Source organism: Cygnus olor, chromosome 4, assembly GCF_009769625.2.
Source record: "Cygnus olor isolate bCygOlo1 chromosome 4, bCygOlo1.pri.v2, whole genome shotgun sequence".
Lineage (NCBI taxonomy): Eukaryota > Metazoa > Chordata > Aves > Anseriformes > Anatidae > Cygnus > Cygnus olor.
In genome coordinates, this window is record NC_049172.1 from 2,628,277 (window position 1) to 2,640,718 (window position 12,442).

At 38.7% G+C, this 12,442-nt stretch overlaps 1 protein-coding gene and 1 long non-coding RNA gene across 29 annotated transcripts in view; both read left to right on the forward strand.

Annotated features, from left to right (window-relative positions):
• CAMK2D (calcium/calmodulin dependent protein kinase II delta) overlaps positions 1 to 3,633 on the forward strand; it is a 167,740-nt gene extending 164,107 nt beyond the window's left edge. For 19 of the 27 annotated variants that reach the window (XM_040554666.1, XM_040554663.1, XM_040554669.1 and 16 more), the window contains one exon: positions 1,011 to 1,066. In XM_040554666.1, the coding sequence (XP_040410600.1) occupies positions 1,011 to 1,017 (7 nt within the window). In that variant the 3' untranslated portion in view covers positions 1,018 to 1,066. Of the gene's footprint in view, positions 1 to 1,010; positions 1,067 to 1,579 lie in introns of those variants that run through there. The other 8 variants (XM_040554690.1, XM_040554667.1, XM_040554688.1 and 5 more) reach the window with 1 other exon arrangement.
• An 860-nt stretch (positions 3,634 to 4,493) lies between these two features.
• LOC121069024 overlaps positions 4,494 to 12,442 on the forward strand; it is a 64,365-nt gene continuing 56,416 nt past the window's right edge. Inside the window, exons 1-3 of one of the 2 annotated variants that reach the window (XR_005819200.1) lie at positions 4,494 to 4,640; positions 4,828 to 4,892; positions 6,509 to 6,632. This is a non-coding gene — a long non-coding RNA (uncharacterized LOC121069024). The remainder of the gene's footprint in view (positions 4,641 to 4,827; positions 4,893 to 6,508; positions 6,633 to 12,442) is intronic. The other variant, XR_005819199.1, reaches the window with a different exon arrangement.

A 12,442-nucleotide genomic window follows, 5' to 3' on the forward strand; every position in this document is an offset into this window, starting at 1 on the left:
AAGATTACTGAATCTCCTCAGCTCCCCTTTCAGCCCAAGTGCTATCATTTTTCTTTTAGTTGATTTACTCTGTATTCTTTCTTTAATTCCCATCTTCTCAAGTTTATCTGGTAGATTCCCACATAGCATCATGTCAGAACTTGCCATCCTGACTGTCTTGTCGACTGTCTTGAACTTCACATTTACTTTTACCTGTCACACCAGCAGCTCTGTTTTGGAAAACTACATAAGAAATTTAATTACAATATTGTTCCTGATGATCTGTCCTTTCTTTTCTTGCGTTTGAAATTTATGCAGTCTACAACTGTTTATTTAATTATTACCAATACCCAGTAGTTAATAATGGCACTTCTGTCATAAAAAAAAAAATCTTACGCACAATTTCCAGTCAAGAATTTCAAATCTAATAAACTTGCAAAGGCAATTACAGCACTGATCTGCTTTTGCAAATAGTATCTTAGATTATGTCAAATCAGTTGCTCTGTGGACAGTAGCTTACTTGTTTTCAGAACTACAGTAATGAGTACATAAATCTAAGGACAGTACTGAGCTCTCTGGTAGCCATAGCTATATGGAGATATTTCTTGTAGCAGATAATTGACTTGGAGAAGAATACGAGCACAAAAGTATATTTAGTTTATGTATAAATTCTATTTGTAGTTTTTGCTGTGAGACAGTCCAAACAAGTTTGGGTTTCTGTCTTGCCCATTGTTTTTCTCTGTTTGAGTGGTCCGACTGGGGGTAGGAAATCCGTCTTTGTATTCAGTGTTCTTAAGAATTTGTGCTAGCGTGTGTGCAGAACTGTGTCTGCATAGACACAAAGAGTGAACCTGCATAGACAGTCAAAGAGCTGTTGGGCCTGAAACTGACTCCTAAACCTAAATTCAAACCTGTGATTCTCAGGCCTATATTTACTCACTTTATCACACACTGCACTTTCTTATACTATCATAAGTTAAATACCAAACAGCAAGAAACTTGAGTAAAGAGTTTGTTCTGTGTTTGTACAGTGCCTAGCACAGCGGGATCCTAATCATGACTTCAGCCCCCAGATGCTACGGTAATACAAACGATATTATAAGCTCAATTAGTTAACTACTTTCTTACATGTTCCTGAACTTTCTTTTTTTCTTTACATGTGGCTCTAGCATGTCTTGCATGTAAATGACATCTGACTCTTCTTTGTTACTCAGTTCAATTTTTGTGTGAGAATCTCACTCTGTGGCCGTGACTGTAATGTACATGCTAAGGAAGTAAGTTTAACTGGAACAGAGATTCATATTTGAATTTTGCCCTCGCTCCTTTGAGAAGGTGATTAATTTCTACTTTGGCACCATCTCTGGCATGTTGTAAAGATTGAAATGATATGTAAAGTGGTTTGAAAAATAAAAGAATGCTTTGCTTGAGCATTTGGGCTTTTTTTCCCCTTTTTTCCTTTGGTTTTCTTCACAGTATTGTATTAAATGATCTGTAGAAGGATTTTTTTTAATAGTATCGGTTAACACTTAAGCATATATTGTTAACTGGTGGTGATGTTACTGTAGTAATGGCAATCTTTTTTTTTTCTCCTTCCTTCTAGCTAAAAATATCAGCGGCGCCGCTCTTGCATTATCTGTACCCAACGCACCTGGTTGATTACCATCTTGGCCATCCTGTTCTCTTCATGCATGTTTCTGAGTGCATGAAGTTGTGAAGGTTCTTCACGTAACACATTTGTGATGCACCATTTTGCTGTGTATTCCATCTGTACACTGTTAACATTTAAATGAAGGTGATGTTCCATGCAAATAGAAAATAGCAAGGCATAAAAGACAAAAAAAAAAAAAAAACAGTTGATGTACAGCAGTAGATACAGGATACATTTGTCATCTTTTCTCCATTTATGTCAAGTTTTGACAGACAACTTTAAAACCTATCCTGTTTGTAAAAAAGGAAAAGAAACAAAAAATACATTTTACCCTCTTTTGTTTTTTTAAGAACTGTTTTTTGACTCCTCCTTTTCCCCTGAGTCCCTGGATTTTGCTTTCGTTCTGGTAGGAATGGTTAGGATTTCCGCTGGCAGCTCTGTTACAGCATGTAGATGGACAAAATCACTGATAAATGTGGAAGTGCTAATATCTTGGCTCTGTCCTAGCTGAAGCCTTCTTAGTTTATTAGTCTGTGTAAACTGGAAAAATCTCATCATTTGCTGGCTTGGCCACTTCAGAATTAACTGTCAATGTTCTGGCTAGTCAGCAGGTTTTTTTCTTTTGAAGTCTTTACCTTTGCTTTCTTACTATGCTAAATGAAAATTTATATTGGATAATTAAGCAGAATTAAAAATTGCAAGGAACTAAGTGATGATTGAGAGGCAGGTTTTGAGGATTAACATGAAAGTATAAAGAAAAATAGATTTTTATCACTTTTTGGATATATTGTAAATTTATTAAGGAGTCTTTAAAACATTTTAAAATTTTGTTTAAGCTATAGACCACTTCAGTGGTTAATATACTCTAGAAGTATTAGGCCTTAAAAGCTTAGTATGAAGAGTTTATTTACTTTCCAACGTTGCTGTTGCTTCTCTGGAAATGTATTATGACTACACCAGTTTTCTAGTAACTGTAACACTTTTACCACAGATTTGTTTCTCCTTCCTCTTCCCCCTCAATCTGCTCTTTGTTTATTAAAATCATCAGGCAGCATACAGTATCAAGGACAACAATCTCTGCAGCATTACCAGCTTGTTTTGGCTCTTTATCCCTGGCTGCAAATGTCTGTACACTGTGAAGGGAATGCACTCAATGTCAGTTCAGAACACAAACTTTGTGACAGGGACTATTTTCGCTTCCTTTACACGGCTATGAACTACATCCTTGCAAGCATTTAGATTTGTTCCCTTCCATTTTTAATAGAAAAATGCAGGGATTGGTTATTTCTTTCTCATTTGTTTTATTACCAACAGGGCTAACTGTTTTCTGCAGCACTGTATCATGCATGGTATCTCAATCAATGTTCTTTTTAGCAGTGGAAAATTTACAACTCGACAGCCTGAAGTTTATAAAATGGGAAAGCTTCCTAATTTGTATAATTTCACCTTTCTGTGTTGATTACTAATCAAAAGCAGTTCTTAAACATTTTGATGTTGTTACTAGTGGATGTATGGTAGATGGATTTAAGCTTCTCTGATAATTATTACGTGATTTTAAACAATATATATTTAAAATAAGCATCTACAATAAATGTGTTGAGCCATATTAACCTGCCAATGGGATCTGTGAAAAAAAAGTAATGGCCTCATTTTTTTCTCATTAATTTCTTTTTTTTCTTTTTTTCTTTTTTTCTTTTTTTCTTTTTTTTTTTTGTGAAGCGGCTATAAGTGGCATAACTGTATTTAAAATTAACAAATTAGTTGTAGGGTGGTTTTTTTATACTTCTAACATAGCATGTGGTGTTGGCGTATTACCGTAGATCAAGTTTGTCTTCCACACCAAGATGGAAATTGTGATTTGTTCTCTCCACCACAGTTGAATTATACACTTCTCTTCTGTCATTTGGAACACTGCAGTTTACCGTGGGACACAGTGTACATATTTCTTGCCATAATGGTAAATGATTGATATATTTAAGGATTAATAAATTTGTGATTTCTGCTGACATTGTGCTTGCGTTTTAATTTCAGAGTTAATTGTGGTTTTGCACTGGGAAATGTGGAGCATCTGTTTGAATTAAGAAGTCAGAGACACAGATACAGTCTCTTACAAGCCAGATTTGCAATTTGAAAATACAAATGTTTGCTCTCATGATTTGTCTTTTGATTAGTTCTTAACTTCCTCTTCTGAGGACCCAGTTATACACTGTTTACATAGTACTTTGTTGATGATTTTGCATGTACCTTGTGTTTGTAGGTCCATATTTAGAAGTGTTTTGGGTAGTTGCACATTTCTGTAGCTTTCTTACTGTTTTGTATGCTCACTGTGTAACACAAGATGCCATAAAAGAGCAGTTATTGTATGCCTACAATTGGAGACCTTAAAATGCAGTAAAGACCATAAATAATTAGGATTTCAAGTAATGTATTAGTTTAGAAGCTTTCATATGTTTCAGTATCAGCCTGTTGTGATTTTTAGGCTCCTTAAACCTATCCTGAGTCACAACTGAGAACAGCCCTTTTCTACCAGGAGAAAAGAGAGACAGAAGGGGTGGAGGAGAGGACACAACTTCCAGCTTCCCTGGGTTGTGAAACATAGAGCTGGATCGTTTTTCTGGCTCTGTGCCTAGGGCAGCATAGTTGTGAGCCAGCCCTGTGGCAGTGGCTTTAATGTGACAGTCATCCAGGAGTAGTGCTTGTCGAAGGAGTGGGAGAGTATTCCAGTGTAGGGGAAATTCCAGTGCTTCCTTTTTGGTGGCATTTTGCTATGTATCTGTAAAAATAAATAAATAAAGTTATAGGAGACCTCAGAGGTTTGGAACATTTCAGTAAACCTCAGAGGAAGTAAAAGTGGTTTAGTCTGGGTGATTTTATATTTTTTCATATCAGTTCTACCTACTTTGTTTACTCTTTTTTTCCACTAAATGCTGTTCCAGAAATCAGACTGACTTCCATTTTAACTGCGTGCCTGCAGTAAGCTGTTTGACAGCAGTGGATTCACTACTAATTTCAGGTACGTAGCTAAGAAGAAGTGTGAAAAGCATAATAAATAGGAGAGGGGTAGTCGGAATAAATTTGCTAAATGTCAGATTGAGGATTTGGGGAGAATTGATTTTTGTATTGTTCTGGATATCCTTTATAGCACAAGAGTTTTAATATGCTGCCCCCTAGTGGTTTTCTTAACAATGTTTCCTATTTAGGAGAGCACAAGGAGATACTATTTGTTCTGAACAGAAAGGAACTCAATGCTTCCATGCAATGTAATGTGAGTAAGGAATACACAGTATTTCAGATGTTAAAAATGCCTGTTTGCTTGATCTTGAATTTACCCTTTATACATTCCTGAAGGAATCAGATTGATTCCATTTCCTGAAAATGGGCTCCCAGGACACAGTTAAGAAAATATAGTCCTTATACATATATAGTCATATAGTCCGTATAGTCCTGTAGTCATATATGAAACCCAGAGTTCATTGTTTTGAAGATAAACGTTACCATTTCTTCAGTGAGGTATTAATCTTTTGTAATGTATCATCTCCGTAGAAAGCGTCCTTGCAGCAAATTTATTAATATTCTTTGGGGGGGGGGTCTTTCTTTTTAAATTTGCACAGTCATAATTCGTATGTAACTCATGTTAGGAAAAGACCATTAGTTAACAAAATAACTTTATTAGCTGGAGAACTGATCCAAATTTCTTAAGGAGACTCAGCTTCTTTCTTCCTAATAAATAAAATACAGAGAGAAGGAGCTGTGGATGAAATTCAGAAAGGATGCAGCAGATTAAAGGTCCATTGCTGCAAAGTCCACCTGCTAAATGTTTGTAAAGATAGCCACTGTAGCAGAGGCCTTACATGCCTGTACCAGGAGTATAGGGAAGTTGTGACGTCCATGAGAGGGGAGACTTGTCTATACTGAGGACTATCTATGCCTAATATGAAAGGAATCCAGTGTATAGCAAACTAGAAGCCTTTCCTCTTTCCCCTCCCTCTCTTACACTCTTACCTATGGCAGAGCAGAACAAATGGGAGTGTTGCAGGATCCGCTTCCAAGATAGCATGCATGTAAAGTGAGGAGAAAGCAGCAATTCTGCATGCCTGTCTGCTCCAGAACAGCAGTGCAAGGCTGCTTATTTTCAGCATACTCCTGTCCAGGCTCTGAGCCCAGGGAAAAGGCACCACAGAGAGTAAGTTTGGGGAAGAGGAGAACATCTCATCACCGTGTGTGAGAGGAAGAGAACCCAGTGCAAAGAAGACAAGTTGAGAGAAAACAGGATTTACAGGGTGAAGAGATGGGAGAGCAGTTTATCCATATTTAAAGAAATGTCACATTCTTTCTTTAAAGATGTTGCCAGAACCCAGCTATGGGGCTGGACCATCTTAGGAACTAACAGGGAATTTTGATTATAATGCCCTTTATGATTATAATGCCCTCTAATTAGTTAAGAGTTAGATAGTTGAGTGTGGCAAATGGTTGGGACAAACTGTCTTTCCTAGGAGGTTAAAATAGCAAGCGCTGAGTCTGTGTAGCCACTGAATATCCTATGAAAAGTTGCATTAAATCACAGAATCTGATGCACCTTTCGTCAGTGAAAGGCTCTTGGAGCCTAGGTCTTATATTTTCTGTTCCCTGAACTCAGCCCATAGCAGAAAGTCACTGCCTCGGGTCAGGTCAGAAAAAACAGCAGCCAGTGTCACTAAGTTCCCCGCTCACTATCAGGTATTGCCTTGTGTCCTAGCAAGCCAGCGCAGAAGGAAATGGGAGCAAAGTTGTAATAAACAGCCCACTGCATTGAGAGAGAGTTTGTGGCAAACAAAACAACCCTGAGCTGGGAAGGAAGAGTTCATTCCACTCTTTCACCACTCCTTTTCCCACCCTTCTCAGGCATTCAGGGTTGGCTTTCTGAGAAGACAGCTGCCCAGGACCGAGGCAGTGGCAGTCACAGATCACTGAAGTAACACACGTAGTCAAGGGACCATGCTAGCAAACAACCAGCCTTAGAGTGGAGGTAAGAGCACATGTTCCTGTGCCCAATGGCTCTTTTTGTAAGTGAAGTTACTGCTGAATATTGGTACTTAAACAAAAGTGAAACCCTCAGTAAGGATGGAGAAAGAGACTATTCCCAGGCACACACCTCTGCGATGTTAAAGCAAGGCACTAACTTAAACACGATACAAAACTGTTGTCATATCCTGTGTCCTGGACTGGGGTAAGTACAAGAGCAAGAGACAAAAAGTTCAGCTCCAGGACCTCATGGTAGAATTAAGAATGCCTTATAGTATCACTGAAGAAAAAGTATATTAACACATTGGTGAAGGAAGATGTTCCTGGTCTACTGAGCTCTTGCCTCCCTTGCACAGCAGTTATTTTGGGGGATTACCTAGGACAAAGCAACTGCAGAGATCAGATTTTGATGGCTTATAGACATTGTGATTTTACCTTAGCTGCTGGTGATAGTACCTACATGGCCATTGTATACTACTGCCTCATTTTTAGTCGACAACTTGTTGATGTATGCATGCGCTTCCTGTGACGACCTTGTGAACCTGGCAGCCACTACCTCAGGATGATCTCAGGATGCTCTGCTAGGTGGCAGATCTGCTAAAAGTTTTGCGGCAATCCCAGTATAAGCAAAAAGGCAGGAACCCCAAAGACTGGTGTAGGAAGCATGGAAGACTGTAGGAAGACATGTAGGAAGACTGATGACTGTGCAATGGTCACCTGCAAAGTGACAGAGGATATTAATGGGCAAGGAGTGTTGCTCTAGTGGGTGTTGCAGAAACTCTGAATTGTGGCTTGAGTGAAAGAGAATGAACTGAGATTCATAAAACCCCAGTATAAGGGGTAGTAGACGCGGGGTGATATTTGGCATTTGCATTCTCCTTGGTGCTGTCCCTGCAACTTGCCCTTCAACTTATCTGTCAACACTGTCCTGGTTTGACACTGTCACTGCCCTGACTACTCATGACTCCTCCTTTCTTATGATACCCGATTAATCCACCTGCCTCTTAACCATCATAGTATCCTTTGATAACAGGATTCCCTTCCAGCAGCTCTCTTTGCTAAGCCCCTTTGCAATTGAGCTGTATTTCTTTCCATTGTCAGAAAATTTGTCTTAAACTCAGTTTTCACCCTCTCGCTGTACTTCTTGTGCCGCCCTGTTTGTTTTCTGATGCTTGTAGGTGATGCCTCTGTCTCACTAACCTGAAACAGGGATTCATGAACATGAGGAGCTTACCATGTTTTCAGCATGCTTACTTGGTTAAGTTCCTGGGCCAAAATGGGCATCTGAATATCTGCTGTCTGGCCTGAGCTAGAGTTTTAGCATGAGCTGTGAGCGTGGCTACTATGCTATTCAACTGTGAGTGCTTCTGGGCATACACTGAAACAAAATTTTGTCTGTCTCGGACTCATCAAAAACCATGAAATGTAAGTGCCACTGTAGGTGGGATAACAGCCAAGCAGCAATTTTGCAATCACAAGTTGGAATACACCTCCTCTTCCTGAATCAGTTTCCAGAGGCATTGCTAAGAGATGAAGCTTTTTATGTTTATTTTTCACTGGGTATGAATTCCTGTTAGAATGGTTGCTTGGCAGAGCAGTTTGACCTCCACCTGGAGCAGAGCAGCTTTTCCTTGGGATGCAGTTCATGGACTGCCATTTCACATTGTTGCTAGTGCCTAAATGCTCAAGTTCGTTTCAGAGGTCAAGTCTCCAGAATCACCGTGGTGTACTCAAATGTTGATGCTCATGTTGTACATGTGTTGTTGTTATTTTTCTACCTGTTCCCTAGGGACAATACTATTTTACAAGGTGCCTCCTCTCCCCACCTCAGATACTTATTCATGCTTTTGATCACAGTTAAAAGCCAATTTTTTTCAAAGAGTGTATTTTAACCCACTGGATAATGTCGTGGTCTAATGGTCGTTATACTGATCTGGTTTCTCAAGGTTATTGGACAAGAAACTGCATCAGCATAACAAAGGGGAATAAAATAAAATAAGCTTTGGGTGGGAAAGGGGTAGGATTCTTAAACCAGTTTTACCACTGGAGAAGATGTTTGTGCAATTATTAAGTAATTGAATGCAGTGTATTTACCAACATACCAGTTTGCATTCAAGAGTCCAGAACAGGTGAACAATTTAACAAATTAACTGTGTATATTTGCATATCTTCATGTAAAGGTGATGAAAATAGAGATGGAGTGACTCCTCCCTCAGTTATTTACTCTCATCAAATCCAAGTTGTTGTTTCCCACGAGTAGGTTAATTCTTGTTTCCTACTGGTAATTGTGAACAAAAAGTTTTATATTACTTCCCACATTTTTTTTAGTGGTTTGTTGTGTGGTGGTTTTTTTTTTTCCTAATCATCCCTACAGTACACATTAAAAAGACTTTCCCTTACCAACAGTCATTCTGTGAATGTGTTTCATGCTGGACTATAAAGCCCTTTCTGGGGCGCTCCGGGTGCTTTCATATTTTTACCTGGCAGTTGAGAAGGATCAATAGCTCTATGGTAGGTTTCTTCAAATTCACCTGGACTGTTTTTATAAGAGAGTGACAAGTTTGGTGCAAACAGTTGAGAGGTGACTGTTACCTTTTCCAGTATGGGTGAGCATACATGACCCACAGAAGTGGAGTACTCCAGTTGTGTAGCATTATGTGTATTTATTCTGCTAGATTACTTTCAGCAACAGAATGGGGCACAGGGGAAGTGAAGGGAGAAATAGCTGGAATTTTGAAGTGGTTTCTTGAGAAGTCATGTTCAATCAAAGCCCAAAGATGGTAGTCATTTTATGTTAATGTTTCTCAGTTTCTACTATGCAATGATTTTTTACCATTCATTTTTGATTTTAAGTACAGTATAATATTGGCATATTGTACATGTCACACTGTAGTGAGTCCAATAGCTGGTGGCCCATTTGTGTTATGTACAGTATTTACTGCAAGCAGGTCATCATCGGTAGAAGTGGAATCAAGAGCTGGCTATAACATAAGCTCACAGAAAACTTTACTGATCTTTTAAAAACTACTTCATAGTAGGAAAAACAGGGCTAAGCTTACAAATAGAAGTTCAACGTTACAGTATATAGTTGTGACAGTTCAGATGATTATGTAGTGGACTTAATAGTAAAAATATAGATGAGCTTTTTCTTTGGGAGAAACTAAACCAATATTTTTCTAATCTAAGAACGTGAGGTTTTGGACTGGCTCAAAAAACAGTCACTGGATGTCTCGTGAGGATGGAAGGAGTATAGCACTCATCTCTTTTTTGAAAGCTTAATGTGATCCTACTCAAGGGCCATGGCAACAAGAAAAGGTGAGGATAAAACACAACAGTAGATCTGAGAGCAGAAGCCAGCATTCATTCCTCTCAGGGAGTGCCCAATCAACTGGATTACCAGCTGTCATTGAGCAGAAGAGATCCAGCAGCCCTATGGACATTGTATAGCGATGCTAGTAGCCCACGAGTGCTCAGCTGTCCATTTTGTCAAGAGTGATTTGCCTCTACACAAGCAAAAACAAATGTTAGGCTCCTGGGACATTCCCAGATTAAAAGTGTGACACTGATCGCCCACAGGAAACTAAACTCTACTACAAGCCATAATTAAGCACATACATCCTTTTTTTTATCTCTGGAACCAAGTATATTTTGCTTTAATTATCCCCCAAAATGCTAAGTGCTTCCAAGGTGGTGCTGTATTATTTTTACAACCTTTATGGAACTGAATATCTTCGGAATTTGCCATTCCACTGAACACGTATGACTGTATCTCCCTTTTTTAAACATTTATTCATAATGGTAAAATGACGGTTTAAAAACACTGCTGGGAAAAGCGTGGTTCATGCTGCACAGCCTTCATGTGCAGCATCCTAAGTGCTGACAGTAAGATGGTTATAACAGGATTGAGTGACACAATGGGAGGAAAGAAAAGTGACCAACCAAATTTTGGAGAAGCTCCAAAATCAGCAGTTTTCTTACTCATTCACAGACAATGGCACTGGGTTCCAGTTCTTGCAGGAAAACAGCAACATTTAATAAGGTCAGCCAAACCGTATTCTGAGCAGAGGGGGACGATAGCCTGGCCGCTCAGGAGGGCTCCTTAGATCAGCAAAGCAAACGTTTTTCCTCAGATACCTTACCTAAAACCAGGGAAAAACCATCTTTGCATACATCAGTCTCTGGGTTTCTCTTTCCCTTTCTTTTGCATGCGCACAAGAGAGGGGGTGAAGACAGACACTTTATATCAGCAGCTCTGAAATGGTACATTTTGGACTACAAATAGAATCCCTGAACAAAACTTAGTAGAAAGTAAAACATGGACCCTGGGCTGTGCCAAAACTTGCCTGTCCTGTTCATCGTAGCAAAAACAATTATGGAAAATGCATTGCTTTGCCTTCATGGATGAATTGTTTCACATGTGGATACCTGAACTCCAAGCACCTCTTTAAAAAGGAAAACGGCATGTATGTGTAAAAAGCAGTCTTTAAAACTCGGTATATTATCAGATACCATCAAATGCCATCAAACTCCTATATTGCCAAATGAAGATAAAATCACTTCGTAGATCTTATCAGAAGCTATAAAAGTGCTTGTTCTTTTTCAAGTTGTTTAAACCAATATTTTACCAAGAGAGGTAGGCTTAAGGAACCTTATTTTTCTTTTACAGTGATATGTGGATATTCTTTTGGCTTTGATCAAAAGTAAATATTTTAAATAATTAACATTTTAGTAAATTAAGAGGATGTTTTATTAAATGAATTGGGAAATTGTTTGGAAAGCAAATTAGTTACAGATAATCTGTTTGTTCTAGGTGAATAATTGACAGTTTAGCTTTCTTTTGTGTCCTAGAAGCTGCCTGAACACATTAATTTACAAAACCTCCACAGACAGCACTCCCTAAATCTAATCTTACTGAAAAGAATTGTTCTAAACAGAAGTTTGAATTCAGCAGGGTATCCCTACACATAATAATAGACATTAGTAGCATGCCTGATCTGTTTGTAGGCTAATTTCTGATTCTCTGGTTGGCCTTGGGGTTGTCTGTATGGTGTAAATGTGTACACTTCTAACTCTGACATGGCAATTTCCATGCCTTCCTTGCTATTCTTTGTACTGGTAGTTTTGGCAAATCTGTGGACTAAGGGGTTCTTTGAAAGTTGACCAAAATAGTTCTTTAAAGGCTTAAATTCATTCTGTTCCTTGGGGTGAAGGGAAGAAGAAGAAGAAGAAGAAGAAAGAAAAAAGTCTCACAATCTAACTTTCTTTGTTGGGATGGTTTTCTTGCTGATTTCATGTGTCAGAACAATGACTACTCCTGTGCTATATAAATATATATTTTTATATATGCATGTTTTAAGAATTCTGGACTAGTAACAAGTTTCCAGAACCTGAGAGGGACCCTGCTTGACCTCTCATTCCATTGATCACCTGCAGGAACTTTCTTTATATCTCCTGGTCACAACCTCAACATTTTTACAACATGATCAAGGAAGTTTCTGAGTGCAGTTTGAGGCATCTGAAATCATCAGCAATGCCTGGATCAGGTTTGGGGCCCACCTGAATGGTAGAGGTCTCCTGCATGCTGGTAGTCAACAGCAAAAACAAAACAAAACAAAAGCCAAACAAACCTATGTGTACAGCAAGTAGTCATGTGAAGAAAACTATTCTAAGGAGCAGGGCTAGATTTTCTTTTAAACTATCCTAACTACCTATTGCAGTGATTAAAATGGAAGAAGAGGAGAGGAAAATTTACTATGTGACCTATTCATCCTTCAGTAGAAGTGTTTAGCTGTTAAAACGTCTTGATGCTCCAAG